Below are 27,364 nucleotides of genomic sequence, written 5' to 3' on the forward strand. Positions count from 1 at the left end.
TATATACATATTCGATATAATATGATATATATAATATTATATATATAGGATTATGATAAATATATAGAATCACCCTGCTATCATTTTAGGAGGATATGGGAAATTCTCTATCAATTGTTTTAGGTGATAGAGATACCCGAGATCAATGGATCGTAAAAACGTTGAAGTTAATTAGAAGTATTTGACATTATTAAGAATACTTTTATAATTTTAAATTTTTACATAGTATCAAAGGAATTGAAAAATTGATGAGTTATTTGACGGCTATATGAAGCCGTTTTCTTGTTTACGGTCCTGTAAGATTAATCCAAACTGTGCATTTTTGACCTAGAAATTTTTACTATTTTAGATTAAGTTCTAGAATAACTTCGATCGTATGTGAAATAGTCTAACCTATGTTTTGCGAAGGTCAGTGGTTTCTGGACCGTATTTTGTTTTTTTTATTTTTAATTTATATATTTTCTTATTCTTCTATGTGACATGATAATGATTTTTAAACTTACCAAATCCGGTTTCTAATTATTTCTATAGCTGTTAGATCATATCAACGTGACCGATTATCACATTTAAAGTCATCGAGTCATCTAAATTGACTTAATCGGACAAAGGTTATCATTTGCAGGATAGTAGCCCAGGGTTACATTTTACTTATCTATATTCCTGAATATATTTATATATGAGGAGATGATGAGAGATCTGGAAGAGAGAGGAGAGGAGAGTGATACGTGCTCCCGTGCGTTATGAATCCGGACCTTCAGAATTGTATATTGTTTTCGATGATAGGACATCCAATTCGACGATCTGCTCCGTTTAGGCTAATTATAACTATTGAACGTACTAGAAAAAATTTTATAATTCTTTCGACGGATCATTTATCCAAGCGGTACAGGAGTTTTCAAATGACTATTGTAAGGCGCCATGTGGTACGTTTTTAAGTTCAAGCGCTGCTGAAGTATCCAAATTCTGAACACTTTAAGTAGGAAAATTCTCTTACTCAGGCAAAGTAACATACTTTACTGATTGGAATGGTGGTCATTTATCATTGTTTTTTGATGAGATTGTTTTTTTCCAGCCGTTCATTTGAGGCTTAATCGTCAATAGGGCAAATCGAAGTCAAACAAATTTATGAAATTTGGTTTCTAGAATAGTTCCAAAGCGTTAATATGTTTACACGGAAGCGTCGCCGAATCGACGTTTATTAAGAAAACAATCTTATCAATGAACGGAGGCCTTCTCATACTTTCAGAAAGCATAGGAGCCTAGCTGCAAAATTTATATATAATTATGATATATATTATTATATTAGGAGGGGAGGGAGAGAGGCTAGGTGTATACTATCGCTAAGGCACGAAAGGCTACCCGTAGTCGTTGTTTTCATGATTTGTAGCTTCAAATGACAATCACGGCTCGTAGACTTGATTACACTATTAAAAATATTTGGAAACTAAATTCATAAATTCTTTGTTGACTCATTACTATACACCGACGGGTTATCAAAAATGCTATTTTAACGGCCAGTGGTACGTTTTAAGTTCAACGGTGTAGAAGTATCCAAATTACATGAAACTGTTAATAGAAAATTCTACTAACATCAAGAGCAAGAACAATACTTGCTGATTGAAATTTGAGTCATTTAATCATTGTTTTTGATGAGATTTTTATTTTCAGCCGTTCATTTTGAGGCTACTCGTTCACTAGGCAAACGAAGTCAAAAAATTAATGAAATTTGGTTTCTAGATAGTTCAATAGGCGTAGATCATGTTTAACGCGAACCGATCGCCAATCGGACGTCCTATCATTGAAAACAAACTTACAAGCACGGAGGCTCCGTACTTTCGAAAGCATAGGAGCCTAGCTCTATATATATATTATATATATAATATATATATATAAAGAGAGAGAGAGACGAGAGAGAGAGAGCTAGGCTGCCGTATACTATCGTAGCACGAGGTCCTCCGTGCTACAGTTGTTTTCAATGATGTAGCTTCAAATCGACAATCGGCTCCGTTAGACTTGATCTACACTATTAAAATATTGGAAACTAAATTTCATAATTTTTTCGACATCATTTACCTATCAAACGAGTAGTCTAAAAATGAATGGCTGAAAATAAAATCTCATAAAAAATGATGATAAAAGACTTGAACTTAAGATTAGAGGTACTGATCTTACTCTAAATAGTGAAAAGAATTTTCAATAAAAATTTCATTAGATTTGGATTGTTTTACACCGTTAAATTCACAAACGCATCACATCGACCATTAAAATTGTCAATTTTGAGACCTTTTGATCACTAGCCAAATGANTCACAAACGCATCACATCGACCATTAAAATTGTCAATTTTGAGACCTTTTGATCACTAGCCAAATGATGTCGAAAAATTATGAAATTTAGTTTCCCAAAGTTTCAATAGTGTAGATCAAGTCTAACGGAGCCGATCCACCAACCACCACTAAACTCTGTATGGACAACTATCAATCTAACCCTACAACCCTTCATCCAAGGGCCGAAAACACACAGCATCAATAACTTAGTACTAAAAAGCATTCCAGCCTAATTCTATATAAATATATATATATGTATATATGATAGGGTATTGAATTAAGGGGAAGTTTCAACACCAGCAAGTTGATCTTTCTGCAACCAATACTACATTTCCTCGTGCCGATCAACTCTTCAACTGCCTAAAACATATATATACCTATGTAAAGAGAGAGAGAGAGAAAGACTGCGTGCTAAGCTACTATACTTTCAAAAGTACGGGGGCCTCCGTTCTTATAAATTATTAGGGTTTAGAGTTTAGGATAACTGAGACATCCGATTCGGCAATCGATTCTATTAGACACGATCTACAATGTTAGAACTATCTAGAAACCATATTTCATAATTTTTTTGACTTTGTTTGCTTAATGAACGAGTAGCATCAAAATATCACGACTGAAACTAAAATTTTCATAAAAAACAGTGGTAAAAGACTTAAATTTCAAATCAAAAGTATTGATCTTGCTCTTGATGGTAAGCAAAATTTTTTATTAAAAATTCACCTAATTTGGATTGTTCTACACATTGAACTTACAAACATGCGACATCAACTATTAAAATAGTCATTTTTGAGACCCGTCGATCACTTGGTAAATGATGTCAAAAAATTATGAAATTTGGTTTCTAAATAGTTCTAATAGCGTAGATCATGCTTAATGGAGCCGATCGTCGAATGAAATGTCCCAACATCAAAAACTACTTATAGGACTTTTGAATTCAAGATCAAGGACGCCAACATTGATCTAGATAGTTTAAAGTATTTTTTATTAAAATTTGTATAAATTAGATTCTTCTACATCGTTAAACTACAAACTCGCCATAGTAGCCATTGAAAATAAACAATTTTAAAATGGTTTGTTTATAAAGTAAACTATGTCGAAAAAATATAAAATTTTATTCCTAAAAACTTTAAATATCCTAGATCACTTTTAACAGTGTGGGTCGTTGATTTGAACACCCTAAGATCGAAAACAAGACTATAGTACTGGAGCCCCGGTACAATAGATATTATAGGAACCTAGCTCTACAAATATATTATATATACGAGCCCGGCTTCTATACTTCTATGAGTATAAGCCCCTTTGTACTCGTAAGTTTTCGGCCATTAGATCTACCCCTTTGATCATTTCCACCTATTAGGTAACTTAGATTATACTATTCAACCAACCACCCACTCAACCCTAGGAACCACTATCATCCTAATTGGAGACCACTCTCATTCTAGCTGCACATTTTCATCCAACAGCCGAAAATTTATGAGTGAAAAAGGGTCTATACTCATAAAAGCATAGTAAGCCTAGCCATATATATACATATATTATTTATTTTTTATATATACCCTTCGAAAGTGTAGTTTCCAGCAAAAATAGCTGTGAGTTTGGAAATCATCCAACTAATGGGTAGTCATTATTTTTGCACTAAATTTTTTTTAACCGGGGCCATTTAAGGATATGTAGGTAAAAAATTATGCTTGAAGGACACTTTTTGAAAATTCAAATATTGCAAGGATATATAGAGGTTAAAATTATTTGGGAAGCCACTAGGCTTTAGTAGATGGTGGACAAGGTGAACGTGGATGCTTTAGTATATGGAGGTTAAAAATATGAAAATGCCTCAACATAGAAAAGAGCTAGGAATACCTCATATATGTACTTGTTTCCATCCATGTTTAGTAAATCATGGCACATGGCGTCATACGTCCATTCATGAATGACAGGTGCGATCTTTAAATAAGAGAAAATTCATAAAGCATGAAAAATAAAGAGAATCAGAATGCAAACTTAGCAATCAAATAGCTATTATTATTGTTTTATAACATGTACGTCATATCTTGCAACAACCCGAACCAGCCCACTAATATTAGCACTTGTTAGGCCTTAGCTGCATGCAGCGGCAGAGCCGAAACTTTTGTGTAGGAGGAGCACAATGGATGGTCAACAAAATTATAAGTTTTTTTATGAGATATATAATTACTTAAATATTGTAAGAAAAATATTAGTAAATTTTTTAACTAGTTAATTAAAATATTTTTCTCAAAATTGTTCGACAAGGGCTCTAAATAACAATGTACAATATCTTTGTTTCTTCAGTAAAAGAGCATGTATAAAGAAATTTTGGCATCAAGCTAGGGCACATGCCCCTGCTTGACCCCCCTATGCATCCGCCCTTGACTACATGACAAATAATCTTAAGCCCATGTTACTAGTACTTATTTTCTGGTTATTATATACCCAAGCAATGTCCCTATATTGTATAATGTTTGAGACTATTGGAGTGTGACAAACCTGGTCTATTGATCGGTCCACAATGAGTAATTCACATGTCTCCTTCTGGGGAAAATCAGGTATAGTAGTTCTATACTTGGAAAGACAGTTCCAAACAGCAGCAGCAAGCTTCGTAGGAACTAAGTCTCGTTGTGTAGTAGTTACGGAAGCATCTAGAGTTTTGGCGGCACGATAGCGTACATAAGGGAACTCCTGCAGATTTATCCAGAAATAAAACATCAGTGACACAATTATTCGCCTTTGGTTCTCGACTCTTGACATAATTTTACCTGTCATCTAAACGAGAAAATCCTTGAAGTTCCTCACAAGTTAAATTTCTCCATACGAAAAATTCACATGCAGTTTACTAAGATAAGAAAACATTAGTTCCAACTTCTGGAGGCTAGGGATAGAAATCCATACTATTAGAGATTCACTTGTTGCTATTAGGCCTGACTGCTGGTAAGAGGAGAAGGTTGGGTCACTTGCCCAGGTCAAACATTTCATGAACTTAAGTCAACAATACCAGGTTCATGTTCGACTGTTTCAAAAAATGACAGGAAGCACTCTGCGCTGAAAAGAGTTTCATTAACTGGTAGGGTTATAGATTCAGCCAGTTTAGATCCTCCTAAGAGGCTTTTAAGCTTAAAAGGTGGTAATTGCAGAATTGCAAAACCAATGTAGATGATTAGATCTTACAATTATGCCCTCTCAAATCTCATATTTTTACACACATGCAGTAAAAGATAACTACAAAAATAAACATACAAAACTTGAAATTTTGTATGTCCCGCAAAATTTATGCAGATACCCTGATATTAACTAAACATGCTGCCCATACCCTAGCAAAATTAACTATTTACATATGGTACCTATAATAACTTATAGTTTAGTATGACCTGTGTCCACTGCAAGATTCCAGTATCTCACAAAATGACCTAGCCCTTAAAAGTCAAACCAGATCTTGCTATAAGAAAATTTTGAAAATTCATGGTTTAACACAAGGATTTAAGTGCCTATCGGCACGGACCGTATCCACCGTGCCGTGTCGTGCCAGCAAGATATCGGCATGATACAGCCCATGTGTCAATGGCACAATTCAAAACCCTCTATTCTTTAAATTAGTAAGTAATTTTCTCAACAAAGTTCAAAAGATTTGATGAAAATACATGATAAATAATTGGCATATTTTGTTGCTAAAGAAAAAAAAATATTTCATGCCATTATGTGTCGGCACACATATTTTTTATGACCGACACGCATCGGCATGGTCCGGCACGCATCGTGCCATATCATACCGGCAAGTTTCCGGCACAACCCCGTATCATGGTACTTAAATCTTTGGATTTAACTTTAACATATTTACATATATCACTGTGGTGGTCCTTCCATATTATTAAGAGAAAGAAGTAATTCCAAAATGTTAACAATATAATAAATCACCTCATATTTGAATGGCATTATCTTGCAAAGCCATGCTTTGCATTAGAATAAGTAAAAATTATATATAATAATCCCAAAGGAGATCCTCTCCAACACAATAACTACTTTATAACTTGTTTGAAGTTTGAACATCCAAGCAGAACCTTATTGTTCACTCAACGACAATTTGTTAGTTGTTTGTTAAGAAGCATAGAAGGAGGTCTAAAAGTCATTAGACGGAATAAGTAATCCAAATTATAAGGAAATGAAAAATCACCTCATAGTGGAGTGCAGTATCTTGAAGAATCATAAATTATTAGGACCTATAATGGACTGAATGCAAATTTTTATGTAAAAGTTTCCAAACGAAGCTATCCATCCAACACAAGTTATCACTGTACTAACACATAAGTTGTTTGGGTAAATTACGAAGTAACACAGGAGATCCCTAACCTTTTACCCAAATGTCAATTGAATCCCTAACACTCAAAATTTCAAATTTATGCAGTTAGGCCCTTAAACTTTTACAAGGGTTCTAATTCAGTCCCAAAGCTTCTAATTGTTCCAATCAAGTCCATAACCTTCGACCAAAATTCAATGGATCCTTAATCTTTCTTACACAGTTCAATTGGATCCTTTTCATCAAAAACCTGTGCTATGTCTAATAGATTTTGCAATGCCGCCTCTCCAAAGCCCTAACAAGGTGGACTAGGTCTAGGAAATAATATCTAATCTCATAGCCTTCTATTTTCTTAGATATGTACACTTTATGCACCGTGAAAGCATGACGTAAAGAACACCTCACTAAAAATAAATAATACATCATAACAAATAAATATATACAAGTAACATAATCTAACATCTTTCTGCAATCTGAGGATATGGTGGACAGATACAAAGATTGGCTCGCAAGATTGCAAAACAAGAGGTAGATAATAGCTTGGTGAAGAAATCAACCAACTGTTTGTCAGAGGAGATGTGAAATAGCGGGTGGTCTCCAGACTGAACTTCCTCACGAAGAAAATGATGGTCTCAATGTGCTTAGTCCGAAAAATGTAAAACAGGATTTGCAACAAGATAGCTTATAGCACACTGAACTTTAGCAAATTGTAAGGTTCCAGTGTTAGAATAGTGTCTTGCGCTATTCCTGGTGATTTTGAAGGTCGTTGACTGAGTACCGACCAATTGCTCGTGTTGCGAGAACGCGAGGAGTACTTAGCACCAAAACTCGTAAAATCAGGTTTTGGGGTGTTGAATACCAGTACCAGGGTAAGGTACTAGTACCTCAGTGTGTGACCAAGAGATGTTGCTCTCGGGTTTGAGTTTTGGGGTATCGGGTACCGGTACGGCATCAACCGAGTACCGGTACGCCATAGTTTGAAGGCTTGACCAAGGCTCGAGCTGAGCAAATTTTGGTGCGGGGTACCGGTACTCCTTCCCGAGTACCAGTACGCAGTGTGGAAAACTACAGTTCGTACAGTTTGTAAATTCTAAGCTTTGAGGGGCTTGAGTGGATATTGTTACAATGTGTTTAAATATCCCTTCACCCCCTTTCTTCCTGAGTTGGCTGAGGCTTGAGAGAGAGAATAGAGGTGGGTTTGCTCTTCTTCACTCTTGATTTTCTTCTCTAAACTCTTGGATTTTTGAGGATTGATCTCTTTTTCTTCTTCTCCACCATGGTTGCTTGCTTCTTGGAGCTTAGAGTGGATGAGAGGCGCTCGTGGATGGATCAAACTTCAACCCTAGCACATCATGGCTTAAGTTGAAGCTTATTTTGAGGTTAGAACACTTCTCTTATACTCTATTTAAGAGATTTGAAAGAGATTTAGAAGAAAACCTAGTTTTTGGAAAACTAGGGTTTATTTTTGGGGTTTTTCAATTGTGAGCTTTTGGGATGGAATTGATGAGTGTAGAACACTCTTATAGGTTGGATTTGAAGCTTTCTAGCTTCGATTTGGACTTCGGACAAGTTCCACATGATCAAAGGTAATTTTCACCTATTTTATGCTTGATTTTTGGTGAATTTTGTATGATGTTCGTTCAAAGCTTGTAACCCTTTGGGAATTTTTCTTAGGGTGCTAGAAGCTTGGTGGACAACTTCGTTCGAAGGAACGAAAGGGGTTCGAAAGATATCCGGTGGGTTTGACCTCACCGAAATGGGTGAACTCCCTCTATGTCTCCTATAGAGTTATAGGACTTTAATGGTTGTATAATCATGTTATTCTTGTCATGATAGAATTTTGAGATGCATGAAATACATGTGTTATGTATAACATGTTGCATACTCTATGTAGTAGAGGTAAAATAACACATATGCAATTGATATGCTCTATTTAGTAGAGATAAGTGGCATACTCTATTTAGTAGAGATTAGTTGACATATTCATGATAGCAAAACATGTTATGGCTTGAGTTGAGATAAATTCCTTCATGCAAATATGGACATGAATGTTAAAAGTGAGTAGTAATGGCATATAATGCATTACATGGATATGGGGTCTAAAGGGTTAGATTTTGAATGTCATAACAAAGTTAATGGTGAACGTGAACCCTTGTATATTAATGACATAATATAAAGCTATTTGGTACTTGAATGAGGCATACACTTGTAACACTACCCATGAGTTGATAAATGACACCCTATGCTTTAGGCATGTAGAAGGAGTTTCATGTGTTGGAATATGTATATGATAAGTACACACTTGAGTAGTGTAGTAAGAACCAATCATTACATGGCTATGTATGTATATATATACTCCATGAAGTGGAAGTATTATGTAGAAAAGCATATGCATGACATACATTATGACTTGGTAGATAACCGTGAGGTTCATTGAATATGACATTGGAAAACTATACCTCTTGCATTATGGTGGAAATAGCATATACTGGCATACGGGTAAAGCCCGTTAGGTTCATGAATGAGTCATAGAACCACCCTTAATAGAATGAATGAAATGTGGACCTTAATGTGCTTAGGACATGCGCTAGACATAGAGAACATTAATGTCATAAAGTGGCATTTGAATTAATAAACGGTTTAACCTTTACACTATGACATAGAGATGGACCATTGGGTTGTTCTAGACATGATGACCAAGGACTGGATACTTATGATCATGCTTGCTTGCCATTGTGCTCATTCGCACAAGCTTGTAAGGATCGCTCCCTACAAGCCGGCACTCCGGAGTTGGCCTGTGCGACAGATGCTCGCCCGTGCGGAATTGGATGCCTACTGGGTCGCCGTGGGATAGTCACATTCCAAGAGAGGAAATGTAGTACACTAAACTTTAGCAAATTGCGAAGTTCGAGTGTTAGAATAGTACTTGGAACTATTCTACATCTTTTGAGGGGTTGTCAAGAGGTTTTCGGCGAGTTACTTGGGTGATCAAGTGGCCGGAAGAGCAAAAGTGCATTGCAATGCGAACTACTGGAATTTTTGCACTGAGTACCGGTACCACCATGCCCGAGTACCGGTACCCAGCACAGCAGCTGCGTGGCTGAGGCTATTTTGGTCATTTCACTCTCAAGGCTTATCTTTAACTCCCCTGCTCAACCCCTGCAGCTGATCAAAGGTTGCTAGAGCTCTGAGAACAAGGTTTGAACCCTTCTCTTTCTCTCTCTAGGTTTTCCTTCTACCTTGAACTGGAAAATTAGTGTTTTGAGTTTGTTTCCTTCTCCTTTCTTGTTGCTAACTGAATTAGAAGGCTTTGGAGCTATTATAGAAAGGTGGAGAGAGGAGTTTTGGAGGTATTTCGCAGCCCTAACACAGCAGTAGATGAGTTGAAGTTTTGTGTGAGGTAAGCTATTCAACTTCTCACTAGTTTGATGCTATAGTAGTGAAGTTGAGTTTGTTCTTTGCTCTCTTGTTCCTAGCTGATTTGGGAGGTTTATAGCCGCTGTAGAAGAGGGGGTTTGCTGTGGTTCTTCAACCCTAATCCAAGGAAAAGTTGAGTTGGAGCTGTTGGAAGGTATACTACCTATTAGCTCTCTAGTTGAACGTATTGGTTGTAGCTTTGAAGCAGTTTTTAATGCAAGTTCACAGCAGGTTCGCAGCAGGGGATTTGATTCCTTTGGGTTGAGTTTTGTGATCCTTGAAAGGTTAGATTTGGTGTGCTCTAACCTGATTTGAAGTGGAGTTCAAGATTGGAGTTCATACTAGGTATAATTCTACCTAAATGAGATGTTTATGCGCACTGCAATGTAGAGGTTTGAGTTGAGCCTTAGCTGACTTTAGTATGCTTATTAGGGTGCTCGGAAGCCTCGGATTACCTTCGTTGTGGGATCGACGAGAGTCGTCAACTATTTGGTGGGTTTGACCTCACCGAAATGGGTGTATTCTCTCTATGTTCCTATTATTGACATATAGAATTATGTACATATTTAGAATGTGAAAAAGGTTACTAGCGACAGTTTAAGCAAGTTATTGATGGTGATAGAGGCATTTACCTCATATGGCAAAGTTATACTCTATTTAGTAGAGAGCTAAAGATGTTAAACTTCTTGCATAATAACTAGCATACTTGTGTAGACAAGTCGCAAGTGATTATACTATGCTTAGAATAGCAAGGATGGCATATTGTTCTTATGATATAATGGCTGATGTATACGCATTAAACATGTGAAACATGTACTATAGAATGACTAGCATACTTGCATCGATAAGTTAAACTTGGCACTTAATTGATAACTAACATGAATTTCATGTTACTAGCTATGCTCTAGATGATAACTAGCATTTGATATTGTACTTAGATTCCGACCTATAGGTCGGTAGAGGACATTCTATGTTTGAGACATGACGACTGAGGACTTTGTACTGTGGATCATGCTTGCTTGCCATTATGCTCATTCGCACATGCTTGTGAGGGTCGCTCCCCACAAGCCGGTACTCCGAAGTTGGCCTACGCGACAGTTTGCTCGCCCGTGCGGGATTGGGTGCCAAAGTGGATTGCCGTAGGGAGTGTATACTACCACGGGGCCATTAGGCGCGGCGCAAGCCAGACTACCTTGTGTAGGTCCTTATGAACTGAACAAAGATATTAAATTGTATTGATATAATGGTCACTACTAGATAGTGTGCATTTACAAGATGATATGACATGTTTACTTGTGTAAAGTAGTTACTTTACCTGTTGCATAATAGTTGTTGCATTGGAAATATAGTTGCATGATAATTACTTATTATCATTGTTATTTCTATCATGTAGTAGTTGTACTTTCTCTTTATTCATCATGAACCTAGTGGTGTAATTCGTTGAGGTCGGCTGTAAGATACCGAACTCCTGAAAGTAAGAAGTTACGGTAGGGTATTGTATGTCGGAATTTATTATAAAATAAATATAAATAAAAATAGTGTGAGATACTATTTTTATTGGACTTATAGAAGTAAAATATAAGTCTGGAATGACCCGCGTTGAAATCGGAGCGAAAACAGAAGATTTAGAATTTTCTGTGTGAAACGGGGCAGATAAATTAGCAGAAAATGTAGTGTCAGAAAATTCTGAAAACTGGAGGATAAGTCAGAATTGTTTTTTTATGAGGCCAGATTTAAAGTTCCATATCATTCTGACACCCGGAAGGTGGAAAATAAAATCCGACAGTGATCTGATAAAGATTACAGTTCGGTACGGCTTTCGGTGACCAAACGGGGTCGAAACTGAAAGATTAAAATTTCTTTCGTTAAGTTAAGCAAAACCGAACATGACTGTCAAATTTGAGCTCAAACGGATATTCAGAGGGCTCCGGCGAAAGATATTAGATTTCGAACTGCCTGAAGTGAATAGTGTTCTTGGATAACTTGGAGGTCAAGTTTCCTATGAAACTTGGAGGTCAAGTTTCCTATATGCATATATATATGAAGGATTGAGCCTTTTCTCTCATTCCCTCACACTTGCAACCAAAGAGAAAGATCTCTCTCTCTCTCTAACAATTTCTCCACCAAAGCGAGGAATTGGAGGTGGCTTGGGAGAAAAAAAAAACTTGCTTAGAGGTGAAGCTTTCTTTTCTTCACCATTGGCTTGAAGAGAGCTTGGGTTTGAGAGGTAAGCTTTGATAGCAACAATGGTAGATTGCTAAGTAGTGATTTATATGCCTTAGAAATGGGTTTAGTGAAACTCCTGGATGCTAAATAGATGGTTGATGCTCGAATTTAGAGATCAAATAATGAATTCTTGCATAGTTGCATCTTAGGGCATCAAAAGAGGGGTTTTGCTTGTGAGGGGTTTTGATCTAAATTGATCATGTATAAACCTAATTGCTAGGTTTTCTGACGCGTTGGCGAAGTCGGTTCGGCGATACGACGAGGCTACGTGAAGATATTAAAGAACGAAGCCGTTAAGGTACAGATTGTCGCAGCTCGCGGCGAAAGCTTCCAAAAATTACGAAATCGGAACCCTAGCCTCCTGATAGCAATAAAAGGTGGGGGGTGTCATCCCGAAGCAACTGGGCTTCTCCCTATGTCTAAGTATTTCTATGTTGAACATACTACATATATAATATCATGCATGTTAGGGTATTTAGATGCTACTTTTACTATTCTTGCATGCTCCCTTGTATTGCGGCATAGTAGGCTTGGCATGTGAACTTAGGGTGCATGAGAATGAGTTTGTGACATAGAACCCTATAGAGATAAGTTAAACAATAACTTGATCTTGCATGGATGACATATGACTAGTATAGTTGGGACAATTGCATTATGGCAAGTGACATGTGAACCAAGTACATACTTGACGAGTGGCATATGTATACCAAGTAAACAACTTGACGAGTGGCATTAGAACGTAGTGTTAAAAGAATACTTGTGCATGTTGGTCATAGTGACCGGGTACCTTCGTTGGAAACGGATTTGATCATACTCACACAGTCTGTTCAGCGCTTGTGGCGGTCGCCCCGCACAAGTAGTGCGAGCTCCGGAGTCTTGGCACGTGAAACGATTGGGATAGCCTATGTGGGGTCCCAAGGGATAGCCTATGTGGGGTCCCGCAGACAATCCCTCGGGTGGTTCGAGTCCCCCTTCATAGACGGATTTGAGTTGTGAGTCGAGGGCGCGCCAATGGGCCAGCTAGATGATTGGGTAATAAACTCAAGAGGATTATGCAAGTTGAGCATATTGGGCATATTGAGCATGTTAAGCATGTTGAGCATAGTAGAGTTGCATGTATACTTGATAGAGTTATGGTAGCATGTTAGAGATTACATGGCTATGTGGTTTACTCTTGTTTTAAAGGCATAGTAGAATCTTGCAATTCTTTCTATATGAATCATTTACAGCTTAAAATATCTATCTATCTATCTGCTTATGCCTGCTTAGACCTAGTGGGGAGATCGGCGGAGTCCGCGGCCGAACCCACTGGGAACTATATTTATATAGTTCTCACCCCACTTTGTTGCAGGGCCTAGCGAAAGAGCACCGACAGAGGACCGTGGTAAGGGCATCGCGCTCTAGGTATAGTTAGCAGCTTCCACTTGCATTAGTGTACCCTCGTGTACCCCGTGGCATATGATGTATTTTGGGAGGTTGCTTGTGTATTTTGGAGATTATCATGAATATTCATTTTGGAGATGTAAATGTAATCAAGGATCTAAATGTTGAATGCCTTGTGGATGTAATAGCTAGATGTTACTCTCTTTATATCACTCGTTTTATTACTTGTGTCTTGCTCTTAAGTGTATAGCATATGTGGTGCTTCGTATTGTTCATGTATGTTGTATGTCATCCTGGGCGACAAAAATGTACATGATCTTGTTGTTGAGCCTAGGGCGGACAGGGGAGGTGCTGTCCGTTCGGCATCTGTTCGACGCGCCCGAACCGGACCAAATTGGTAGCGGTCTCAAGGCGTGACATCAGCGGCTTACCCACTAGGAACTATTGATTAATAGTTTTCACGTCCTCTTTGTCGTTTACAGAGCCATCCACTGCGGGAGAGACTAGGGATCGCGGCAAGGGAGTCACGTCTAGCTAGGCGTAGCGTGTAGTCCTGCTAGGTGATCACCTCGCTATTTTGGTTTTGTCGACGAAGGTGATGTTGTACCCATGTATAGAGACTACCCCATATATATATAGCTCTTTGTGACCCTGAGATGTATATGTGTTGTTGGAGAGTTGTACTTTACAGTTTTACACTCTTGTTTACTTATGGACTTTAGTAGAGTTTAGACTTGCTATGCTCTAGTTCTTAGTACTTCTAGTACATAGTGTATATTCTATGCTCTGATACCATGTTAGACTCTTTCGTTGATTGTTTCTTTTCTAGCATGGTTCTAGTAGACGCCTTATATACTGCAGGTGTATGGCGGGTCTGTGCATGTATCGGGTATGCTTCCGCTGATACCCGGGCGTGACAGGAAATGCTGGACTACCAGAGGCCATTAGGCGGCACAAACCGGACTATACTTGTGTAGGTCCTGATGAATTGAACTATGTTAACCAAGGGTTAACTAAATTTGACATTATGTTAGACATACTAGTGAGTTGATACCCTTTGATACTAGTGGATGCATACCTAATAGATAGTCATACTAATGGTTGGTTACCCTATGTTGAGATTTGATGCATTTATAGTAGAGGGATATTTTGTGGGACATTGTTGCATTGACACCTTTAGTGGTAGTAACCTACACTTGTGATGTTAAATATAGAAAGATAGCTCAATGATAACTATAACAATTTGATGTTAATGACAATATAAAACTTGTACCATAATAGTTGTGCATGGTTACATATGAATTAGCATTTTTGTAACACACCGGACCTTTGCAAATTGCGAGGTTCGAGTGTTTGATCTGTGTTCTGAGCCTTTCCACAGTTTTTGGAGGGTCGTTGATAGTGTTTCTGCCCATGGCTCGCATCCCGAGAATTGATGTTTTAAGCTTGGCACCAAAATCCAGAAGATTGGATTTATTGGTCAGCTCTCGAGTTGCCTCTGCAGGATTGTGTACGGAACACACTGTGTACCGGTACAACCCTGATGGTTGTACCGGTACAGATGTGGATTATAGCCAACCCGAGGCTCGGGTTTGTGTTTTCGTAGAATTTGTACCGGTATACGGAAAAGTGTACCGATACACTTTGGCAGAATCTGAATGGTTGGGACTGCAGGGGTGTTTTTGCATTGTAGCACTTCTATATCATCACCCACGCCCCTAGGGCTGTTCCTTGAGCTTGGAACAGCAGGGAGAAAGGTGAGGGAGCTCTCCACACATCCCCATTTCATTTCCTTGATTTTTGGCTTGGATTTTAAGAGATTAAACACCTCTTTTGCTCCTTTTTGCTTGTTGGAGGCTTTTTCACCATTGGAGAGGACTTGGAGCTTTGATTGGAGGCTTGTTGGAGGAGAGATCTTCCACCCCACTTGATTTTGAGCCCAAGTTGAGACTTCTCTTGAGGTTTGTAGCATGATTCCATCTTTTGATTCATGTTTTAGAGGTTTTCTTGAGATGAAACCCTAGAATAGAAAATCTAGGGTTTATTTGGGGCTTTTTGATTAGAAGCTTTTAAAGCTAATCTAATTGGATTAGAACCTTGGTTTAGGTTGCTTTGGAAGGGATTTAGCTTCCATTTGGGTTTTTAAAGGGGATTTCTACACTATAGGTGAGTTTTTGCCCCTTTGCATGCATTGGTTATTGTGCGAGCTTGGTATTGTTCGTAACGTTCGTGTATCTCTCCTGTTGTGACCTTTAGGGTACTAGGAGAATTGTGGACAACTCCGTTCGGCGAAACGAAGGAGTTTTAGCGGTGCTCGGTGGGTTTGACCTCACCTAAGAACGAGAAAATCTCATTTTTGTGGATTTATATATCGTAAAATGGAAAATCATGCATTTTCATGTTAGATGTATTATTTATGAATTTTAGAATGCTTAAAATGCTTATGTTGTATACAATGCATTTTTGGACCTCTATGTAGTAGAGAGCTTGCATGTGAGACTTATGCATGAGTTCAGCATCCGTATTCGGGACTTAGAATTGTGTTTCATATAGTGAAATGACAATGATTATATATACCCTTGGACATATGAGGATACGTTAGGCCATGAAGTGGCTTGGGACTTGAATATTATGTGAACTTAGTAAACTAATATCATAAAGAGACATTGAGCTTGGGCTATATGTGAACTTAGTAAGCTAATGTCATAAAGAGATATTGAGCTTGGGCTATATGTGAACTTAGTAAGCTACTGTCATAAAGAGACATTGAGCTTGGGCTATATGTGAACCTAGTAGATAATGTCATAAAAGGGCATTAGACTAGAGTGGTTTGTGAATTAGTAAGCTAATGTCATAAAGGGGCATTAGGTTTGGAATATTTGTGGACTTGGTAAACCTAATGTAATGAAGTGGCATTAGTGTTGGACCGAGATTTGGGCATAGTGAGATGTAATGCCATAAAGGGGCATTGGACATAATGAACGGTTAAACCTTCACGTTGAACACTGGACTAGACCGATGGGTTGCTGGTGACTGTTACCATGTTAGAGGCATGATGACCGTACATTTGAGACGATGACTACGCTTGCTTGCCATTTGTGCTCATTCGCACATGCTTGTGAGGGTCGCTCCCTACAAGCTGGCACTTCGGAGTTAGCCTATGCGACTTATGTTCGCTCGTGCGGTATTGAGAAGCCTACGGGGCCGGGTGGGACAGACTCATTCCTCCAGTGGGAATGTTGGGCTACCACAGGCACTTAGGCGGCACAAGCCGGACTATCTTGGGTAGGTCCTTAATGGGAAATGAAAATCGACACGGTGTCGCATAAGTGAAAATCACTACTAAATAGATTATAATAGTTGGGTTTCTTGGACATGCTTACAGCATAGGTTTGGACTTATAGTATACTTGATTATAGCGCTCTTTGCACTTTAGTATACTTGCTCGCCATGTGGGATCATACTAGTTTTGAGCATGATAGAATCTGTGTACTACACATTGCCATCATATTGCTTATAGCATAGTAGTTTATTTTTAGCATTCAATACATGCTTTCATATCTGCAGTTTAATTCCAGTTGTTTATCATATCTACCGTACTCTTTTGGGCCTTGTGGCGCAATGTGCTGAGGTCAGTAATTGCCCACTGGGAACTATAAATTATAATTCTCACGCCCCCTGTTTCTTGTTTTTTCAGAGCCTTCCACACCCGGCGAGGCTAGGGACCGCGGAAAAGGCATCGCCTCGAGCTAGCTCTTTTGCGAGGGACGTATCAATAGGTGGTCTACCTCTCGTTGGCTCTATTTTGGAGAGGTTGAGAGTTGTACCATGTATAGAGACCACCCATTTTGTATTTTGAGACAGATGTTGTATTTACTTTATGTTTTATATTAGTGGACCAGTTTCCTTTTTCTCTACTTGTTGTTAGTATTAGCTGCTAGATGCTCTGATATCTATAGTTGTCTTATTTTTTCTTGCTTTTATATCTCTATAGTTGTAGACGCCTTATATGTGCAGGCATATAGCGGGTCTGGGAATGCACCGGGCGGGCCTACGCCGGGTCCCGGGGCATGACAATTTTATTGTTGCATACACCATTACTTATGCATGTGATTACAGATATGGAATTCATATACATGTTAGAGATATTTCTTGTAGAGGCATGATATAGTGGAAACTGTTTTATTATCTGTCGCATTTACATTTCATACTTCCTATATCATATCTATGCCTCAGTTGACTTAGTAGTGTATTTCGCCACTCTCGGTGGCTTACCCACTGGGAACTATTGTTTAATAGTTCTCACCCCCATTGGTTGGATGTTTTTGTTTCAGAGCCTTCCGCAGCAGGAAAGGCTAGGGATCGTGGCAAGGGGGCAGCGACTAGCTAGAGCACCACGATGTTGCGATAGATGAACCCATGAGATTACTTATTTAGCTTAGTTCGGTGGATTTTATTGTACTCTATTTCAGATCACTTGGTTTATGGTGCACTCTTGATTGGGTTGTTGTAATCTTGAGGTTTTAGTTTCAAATTTTGTACCTAGCAGTTGTATATTCTCGCTCTGATTACCATGTTTAGGATGGATTTTTCTATTGCTCTCTATGATTGTTGTAGACGCCTTGTGCACATTGTGGTTTTGGTGTGCACGGCGGGTCTGTGTACGCACTAGGGCTGGCAAATGAGCGAACCAGCTCTTGTTCGACTCGCGTTCGGCTCGATATTCGGCATGCTCGAGCTCAGCTCAAATTAATTTCAAGCAAGCTTGAGCCTAAATTTAGGCTCGAAATTAATTTCAAGCCAAGCTTGAGTATTACTCGGCTCGCTCGAATTAAGCTCGAAAAGCTCGATATATATATATATATAATATATATATATATAATATATATATATATATATATATTATATATATACAGTTGAAATAGAATACTATCGATAGCAAACGAGCTCCGTTGCCACCCATTTGTTTTCGATGATGGAGCTTTCAAATCGACGATCGGCACCGTTGAACATGATCTATACCACTTGAAGGTTTAGAAATCAAATTTCATACATTTCCGATATTATTCTCTTATCCATTGAGTGGACACAAAAATGAACGGCTGAAAATGAATATTCTTTAAAAAATGATGATAGGAGTCTTGTAATCAAGATCAAGAGTATAGATCTTGTTTTAAATAGTTTAAAGATATTTCTAACAAAAATTCAATTGATTTGGATATCTTTACGCTGTAAACGAGAAAACGCCTCATATCGACCATTAAAATTACAAATTTTGAAACCTTTGATCATTAGGCAAATGATGTCGAAAAATTTTGAAATTTGATTTCTAAACACTTCAAGTGGTATAGATCATGTTCAACAGTGCCGATCGTCGATTTGGAGGCTCTATCATCGAAACAAATGAGTAGCAACAGAGCTCGTTTGCTATCGATTAGTATTCTAGCCTAGATCTATATATATATATATATATATATATATATATATATATATATATAATATAGAGCAGGACTGTTGTGCTATCAGGAGCACGGAGACCTCTGTGCTCCTGAGCCGTTTTCGATGATGGAATTTTCGAATCGGCGATCGGCTCCGTTAGACTTGATCTAGTGCATTTGAATTTTCTAGAAAATATTTTTTGCAGTTTTTCAATATCATTTACCTAGCAATCGAAAGAATTCAAAATTAATAATTTTTAACGGCTGAAAATAAAAATTCTATAAAAAATGGTGATATAGCACTAAAATTTTCGATCAGAAATAGTGATCTTGTTGTGGATAGGATAAAAAATTTTGTATTAAAATTTCATCTGATTTGAATACTTCTACACCGTTAAACTGGAAAACGACAAACATCAACCATTAAAAATTATTGATTTTGAACCCTTCCGATCACTAGGTAAATGATATCGAAAAATCGCAAAAAATATTTTCTAGAAACTTCAAATACGCTATATCAAGTCTAACGGAGCCGATCGTCGATTCGAAATTTCCATCATCGAAAATGGCTCAGGAGCACGGAGGCCTCAGGAGCACGGAGGCCAGCCTCCGTGCTCCTGAGAGCACAGCAATCTATATATATATATATATATATATATATATATATATATATATATATATATATATATATATATATATATATTAGTCTACTATACTATTAATAGTACCAAACCCTTGCTATTAGGTTTCGGTCTCTGGATGAAGAGATGTGTGGTTAGAATGATAGTGATCCCTTAGGGTTGAGTGGGTGATTTAACGGGTGAAAATGGTCAAAAAGGTAGATTTAACGGCACAAAATTCGATAGCACCAAGTATTTGGTACTATTGATAATATAGTAGCCGAACTCTCTCTCTATATATATATATATAGTCCGGCTACTATATTATCTATACTATCGATAGTACTAAGCGCTTTGTACTATTGAGTTTTCTATCGTTAGGTCTACCTATATATATAGAGAGAGAGTCCGGCTATTGTACTATCGATAGTATCAAGCATTTGGTGCTATCGAGTTTTCTGCTGTTAGATCTATCCCTTTGGCCATTTTCATCCATTAGATCATACTATTCAACTAGCCAACCACTCAGCGCTAGGGGGCTACTATCATCTTGACCGCACATCTCTTCATCCAAGGGCCGAAAATCTAATAGCAAGCGGTTTGTACTATTAATAGTATAGTAGTCTAATTCTATATATATAGGCTTGGGCTACTATCCTTTTATAAGTATAGACTATAGACCTCTTTATACTTATAAATTTTTAGCCGTTGGATGTGCGATTAGAATGATAGTGGTCCCCTAAGATTGAGTGGGTGATTCATTGAATAATATAATTTAACGGATGGAAATGGTCAAAAGGATATATCTAACGGTCGAAAACTTATGAGTATAAAGGGGTTTATATATATTTATAAAAGTATATATAGTAGCCAAACTCTATATATATATATAATTATATATAATATATATTTTAATTATATAAAATAATATATATTATGTATTTTAATTATATGTATATAGAATTTAGATTATTGGGCCCACAAAACCAAACCAGCAAAATCCTACTCTAATTGCTCTCTTTCCCTCTTTTTCACTTCCTCGCAGAGTCGTTTTCTCTAATTTTTTTTAATATTATAATATCGTATTTCATGCATTGATGTTGTAGGTTAAACTATTAGATATTTTTTATATCAAATTTATATAATGTTTTGTAAAAATTAAACTATAGATTGCATGATGTTAAGAATTTCAAACAGCTCGTTTAGGGGTCGAGCTCACTCGACTCGAAGTTAGGCTCGCTCGAGCTCGGCTCGAATTAATTTCAAGCCAAGCTTGAGCCTAAATTTAGGCTCGAAATTAATTTCAAGCCAAGCTTGAGCTGAGGTAAGCTCGCTTGAGCTCGGCTCGTTTCCACCCCTATTACGCACCCGGCGGGCTTTCGCTGCAGCTCGGGGCGTGACATAGCTAGTGCTTTGATTGTCACAGTATATTCGGATGGGACGCCAAACAGAAACGCTAAGATCACAAAGTGTTTATCGGATTCAAATAGCCTCAGCAAGAGTAAAAGCAACTGCCCAGTATTCAGCTTCAGAACTAGCCTGAGAGATGGTAGGTTGCTTCTTCACAGACCAAGAGACAAGATAAGGCCCAAAGAAACATAAAAACTCAATGTAGAACGACGTGTATCAAGACAATCAACCCAATCTGCATCTGAATAGGCTGTAAGAGAAGGGTCACAGAGAAGTGAAGTCATATGATTACATCCCAAAAACATAACAAAGTATTTTCTTGGCAGCTTGCAAATGAGGCTCGCATGGTTGATGCAGAAATTATGCAACAAGATTAACAACATAAAAAGTATGTAATCAAGTGAAGGTGAAATACTGAAGAGCACCAACCATTTGACAATAAACAAACGAGTCAATCCAACAAGATTTTCCTTGTGAGCTGACAAATGTGTTAGAGGAAAAAGGAAAGGAGTAGCAACTGACTTACTAGAAGAGAGACCATGACAGTCCAACAACTATTTAGCATATTTTTGTCGAGTCAAATATAGACCTGAAGTAGATTATGTGACCTCAACACCAAGAAAGTAATGAAGTGGACCCAAATCCTTCATAGCAAACTCCTTTTCTAAGGTAGAGATTAAGAAATTTACCAAAGTCGAAGAACTCCGTGCGACAATAATATCATTAACATTGAGAAGAAAAAACAAGGACACGCTGGGACGATCTTCTAATAAACCTGGCAGGATCAACAATACTACAAAAAAAAGTCAAGTTCTAAAAGAATTGAAGTAATATATTGAAACTGTGTTCACGGTGCTTGTTTGAGCCTATAGATAGCCTTCTTTAAGCGACAAACATGATTTGAAAAGGGTGGATGAACACAAGGATTTAAGTGTCGTGGCACAGGGTTGTGTCGAAAACTTGTTGGCACGGTATGGCATAGTGCATGCCGTGCTGAACCGATGGGTGCCGGTCACAAAAAGTACTTGTGTAGCAAAACACAATGGCATATTTATTTTCTTTGGCACTAATATATTCTAATTGCTTATTATATATTCTTATCAAATCTTTTACACTTTATTAACATAACTACTCACAAATTTCAAAGAAAAAAGCATTTTAAGTCGCGCCATCAGCACGGGGGCCATATCGTGCTCGTATCTTGTTGGCAAGGATTTAAGTGCCCATCGGTATGGGTCGTACCTACCATACCGTATCGTGCCAATAAGATATCGGCACGATATAGCCACAGTACCGATGGCACAGCTCAAAACCCTCTATTCTTCAAATTAGTAAGTATTCTCAATAAAGTTTAAAAGATTTGATAATGATACATAATAAACCGTTAGAATAATTTGTTGCTAAAGAAATAAATATTTCACGCCATTATGTGTTGGCACACATGTTTTTTCTGTGGCCCATGGCCCGGCACGCACTGTGCCGGCAAGTTTCTGGCACCACCCCGTACCACAAAACTTAAATCCATGCGTACGATAGATTAAAAGGTTCAAGATAATGGGTGCGTATGATAGTACCGTTGAGATTAAGAGGTTCCTAACGATATGTGTTCTATACCCTAGAGAGAGTTGGTTTTGATACCATAAAAGCAAGGCGAAAAGAACACCCCGCTAGGGTATTCCTTAACAGTTATAAGCAAGTACAAGGATAGTCATACAACGATCATGTGACTCACTAAAAATAAATAATACATCATAGTACATAAAATATAAACAAGTAATATACTCTAACACACCGCATCTAAAATTTGATAACCAATGTGTTAAAATTAAAATCTAAGCAGGATTGCAGGAAAATATGATTTACAATATTAAAAGAGATTTTGTATAGGAAACTTATCTATTTTGACAATCTATTACTCATGCATCAAATAGTTCCCAAAATCAACAGCAAAAAAAGGTCCAATGTCAAATTTGTAAGAAATTAGTGTTCAAATTTATCTATGTTGCGTTGTTGCTAAGGTGGTAAGTTTCATCCAGTTTTACAAAGATAATGATGACGAGGACTCAATTGTGATAATTAGAAGACATTAAGAACTGAATTGCAATAATTAGTAGGGACTGGATTGAAACATAGTTAAAAGTTTATGACCTAATTGCAACAATTCTAACATCAGGAACTTAAATGAAACTTGAATAAAAGATTACAGACCTCCTATATCCCTAAGTTGTTCCAAAATACAAACAGACCCTAATGACCATGATTGTATATGAGTGTCGCTATCCAAATATCTAAAATATTAAACCAATATGTTTTACCCAAAGCACCAGGTAATCCATAGCGAGCCAATGTGAAAGTCATACCATCCAACTACTAAACGTATAAATTTAAGATCCAAAAAGACAAACATAGTCTGAATGAATTCGATAATGGACATACCCTCAAAGAAGCAAAGACAGTGGCAATGCGACAAGCCATCGTGCTTAAGCACTCATTGTACTTACGAGAATTTTCAGCATTCTCTCCAAATAATTCCTCTAAGGCCATCTCATGATCAGTAACAAAAGCCTGCGCATTTGTTGCGAAGAATTTTAATGTACTATCGCAGAGTTGCATTCTTGAAATTTAGAAACAGTTGATAGAGAAACAAATAGAAAACTAATACAAGGTAGAAGTTGGTAACATGAACCTGACTGTCTATAGCAAAGTACTCCAAGTTCATCTGCGTTGTTTCACAATAATGCAAGTTATCAGGAAAAGTAGCCATGATTTTCTCAAAATAAAAAGAAAAAGCAGTCACGAATCGTTGTTGTTTCTATCTCCTTTAAATAACAAACAGATATGAAGTCAAAACACTAGTAGCTATCCTAATCACCTGATACAAAGTAAATTATATAATGAGAAATTAACCTCACTTAGTGCACCTATGCGGGGTAAAACACTAGTATCATTCTTTATGTATGCAACCAGCTCTTTAGGTATTGGAGAACTGAAGAAGACATATGCCCTGAAATAGAAGTATAAGATCACGCAAAAATTTACAGGTTAACATAAAGTTTCCAGATTAAGTTTAGCAATTAAATATAACTTAGGGGCGTACTTTCTGTACAAAGGAACTCTTCCAGACATGTCAGATAGGAACATTATGACACTGCAGATTACCGAAACTATGCATCAGATATAAGGTAATTCGAAATCTACTAAACTCTTTTACATAGTTCATTACTGCAAAAATAGAAATATGTTATAGATGTAAATGCATATTGCACCAAATAGTATCTGTATTGTAATTGAGCGATTTTCCTATTATCTCTTTCTTGAAGAGAAAAGAAGGGGAGACAAGTTAAAAATTATGAACTAATACCATGAGAATAAAAAAAAAGCATGACAATATCAGTACCATACAACATAAGAAGGTTCAATCCGTTTATGCCATTGAACAAAATCCAAGAACTAGAACTTCAATGTCAAAACCATAGTTAGTTAATTCGGATTCGGCAAAAATTCGGTACGGGTATAATTCGGATAAAATTCGTCTTCGAATTTTTAAATTCGTTGAAAAATACGGTTAAAAAACAGATTCAGTAATTATTCGGATACGTGATTTATACAGATATTATACGTTCACCAATTAAAAATTCGGGATTAAAAATTCGGCTATTAAATTAAGTTTTTTTCTCTCAAGATTTATATTATTAGCATAAATACTCATATTTTTTAAGAATATAAAAATAAAGAACTACAAAATTAAACTAATTAACTAAAAAAAATAACAAACTATATTATGCTTATAAATAAAATATTATATAATAATATTTCTATATAAAAATAAAATACTATATATAATATATATATATATATATATATATATATATATATATATAATTATGCTACTATACTATCAATAGTACCAAGCCCCTGGTACTATTGAGTTTTCGGCCGTTGGATAAATAGATGTCCGGTTAGAATGATAGTGGTCCCCGGTTAAATTGATAGTGGTCCCCTAGGGTTGAGTGGGTGGTTGGTTTAATAGTATAATCTAAACGGTGAATATCAAGGGGTAGATCTAACGGTAGAAAACTCAATAGTATCAAGGGCTTGGTACTATCAATAGTATAGTAGCCGGACTCTATATATATATATATATATAATGAGAGGGAGGTCCACCGTGGACCTCCCTCTCATGCAGTCCACGAGGCCAAGTGGCCTCGTGGACCGCGCGCGAACAAAGCCTCCCAAATGCCGCGCCATTTCCACCTTTTCGTTTCTGCGGACGGCGAGTCGGCGACTCAATTTTTTCTCCAAATTTTCTCCAAAATTTATAAAATAGCTTTTCCAAACAAAATTTTACGAACAATAAAACATGGGATCAACCGAAATTTTTTTTTCGGAGGGGTTTTACCGGGATCCAAACACTCTCGAGTTCTGCGACGAGAGCGGCGAAGGAGGAGGACGACGACTACACTTCGGCGACGAGAGCGACGACGACGCTACCCGTTTTTTTGGGTGAATCATTCGGGTATCGCGAATGATTCGCGGATAACTAGTTTTGACGAAAAAAACACGTATTTTTTCAAATTTTTCGAAAAAATACGGATACAGGCGTTTAATTCGGTTATTCAAAAATTCACGAATAATTTGCGAATTAACTAACCATGGTCAAAACCCATAATTAGAAGAATTAGGCAAAAATGCATATATACCTAGGAAGAATAATTTTGCATATGGCTAACTCCTTAATATTTGATTGACATTAATATCAATCTTGAGTGTCTTCTATCAAATAATCATCATCTCTTCGTGTATGTACATGTAAATATTTTTTTACTATCGTTTCTTCTCTTATTTCCTTATTTTCCCAAATGTTATATTAGAACCTTAGACTCCAATACTTCTTCTTCTTTTTTTTTCAATTCCCACTCAATATATTTCATTGGGATATATTTAAAAAGGGTACAATGGTCCTTCAAACAGATAACAGTCAAACTTTTAACAGTCAACTTATGGTTGTAACAGAAGATATGTGTACGTGCACACACGCGCGTGTGTGGACAATTCAAATTTATAGGATTGTATATATAAAAGAGATGGGGTTTTTCTCACTTTTGGCATAGCAGGCCTCCCATTGGGCATTTTAATTGTTCAATCTAATCCATTCCAAAATCATACTAGAACACAGAATTTATAAAAGTGAACTAATAGGTTATCAATTATGGCAAAAACCTTCAAGAGTCAGGGTTCATACCTCCTTTATCCTGCCAGGTTGTGCTTTTATCATAGTTAAGTATTACGTGTTAAATGAGTAAGAAGACGCCTTAATAGATGAATATCATATAATTCAAGAAACATGGCATATTTCTATGACGATCTATGTTACACAGATACGGATACGGGGATACGGATACGACACGATACGGATACGGTGATACGGCAATTCCTAAAATTTCTAAGATACGATACGCGGGATATACTGGAATAAAATATTATTTTAATTATATTTAAATATATATTGATTATATATAATGATACATTGAGAACAATCAGGATATTTGGACTATATTAAGGAATATATTTTAATATGTATTAACTTGTATAATTGTTCTACATGTGTTCATAAAAAAAGATAATCAATCATATGAAATAATAATATAAAAAATATCAAACCAACTATCATCCAACTTGATCAAATGACAACAATAGATACGTAGTCACACAAATTAGATAATTAGCCATTCAATATATATGTCTGTTTTGTTAGTTCTATAATTAAATTAGTAATAAAAAAAAATGCTAACAATTTAATAGAGAAGGAAAAAAAAATCATATTCTCTATAGCTTTTGTTTGCTTAATGCTAGATTGACAAATTAGATGAAAGAGAGTAAATACTGTGTGAAGATAGAACGAGAGGAAGCGCCTTCTACCATTCAAGAGCAAAAAGATAGAGGAAATGACAAATTGAACAAAGATTGATATTTTTCTCACTCTTTTCTTTCTTTCCAATAGGTTTGGACGTGAGCTTTTAAAAAAATTTTAAGTTTCGATCATTTTAGACCAAAAAAGAACCTGGCCGTGTCCCTCCCGTATCCCGCCGTATCCCTCACGTATCCGAGCCGTATCCGATATTTTTTTATTTTTTAAAAATGCCGAATACTTCATTCCCGTATCGGACACGTATCGGGCGTGTATCGGGCGCGTATCGGTATCCGATACGTATCCGATACGGGTACGGCATGAAATTTGAAG

At 37.0% G+C, this 27,364-nt stretch overlaps 1 protein-coding gene across 2 annotated transcripts in view; it reads right to left on the minus strand.

Moving 5' to 3' along the window:
• The window catches only part of LOC109727576 (SNARE-interacting protein KEULE-like), a 110,946-nt gene that overhangs the window by 63,320 nt on the left and 20,262 nt on the right, over positions 1–27,364 (minus strand). For both annotated transcript variants that reach the window (XM_020257727.1, XM_020257726.1), the window contains exons 5-10: positions 24,221–24,271; positions 24,031–24,127; positions 23,810–23,842; positions 23,560–23,688; positions 4,829–5,020; positions 4,184–4,267 (exon numbers count right to left, since the gene is read on the minus strand). In XM_020257727.1, the coding sequence (XP_020113316.1) occupies positions 4,184–4,267; positions 4,829–5,020; positions 23,560–23,688; positions 23,810–23,842; positions 24,031–24,127; positions 24,221–24,271 (586 nt within the window). The remainder of the gene's footprint in view (positions 1–4,183; positions 4,268–4,828; positions 5,021–23,559; positions 23,689–23,809; positions 23,843–24,030; positions 24,128–24,220; positions 24,272–27,364) is intronic.

Source organism: Ananas comosus, linkage group 22 (genome assembly GCF_001540865.1).
Source record: "Ananas comosus cultivar F153 linkage group 22, ASM154086v1, whole genome shotgun sequence".
Classification (NCBI taxonomy): Eukaryota; Viridiplantae; Streptophyta; class Magnoliopsida; order Poales; family Bromeliaceae; genus Ananas; species Ananas comosus.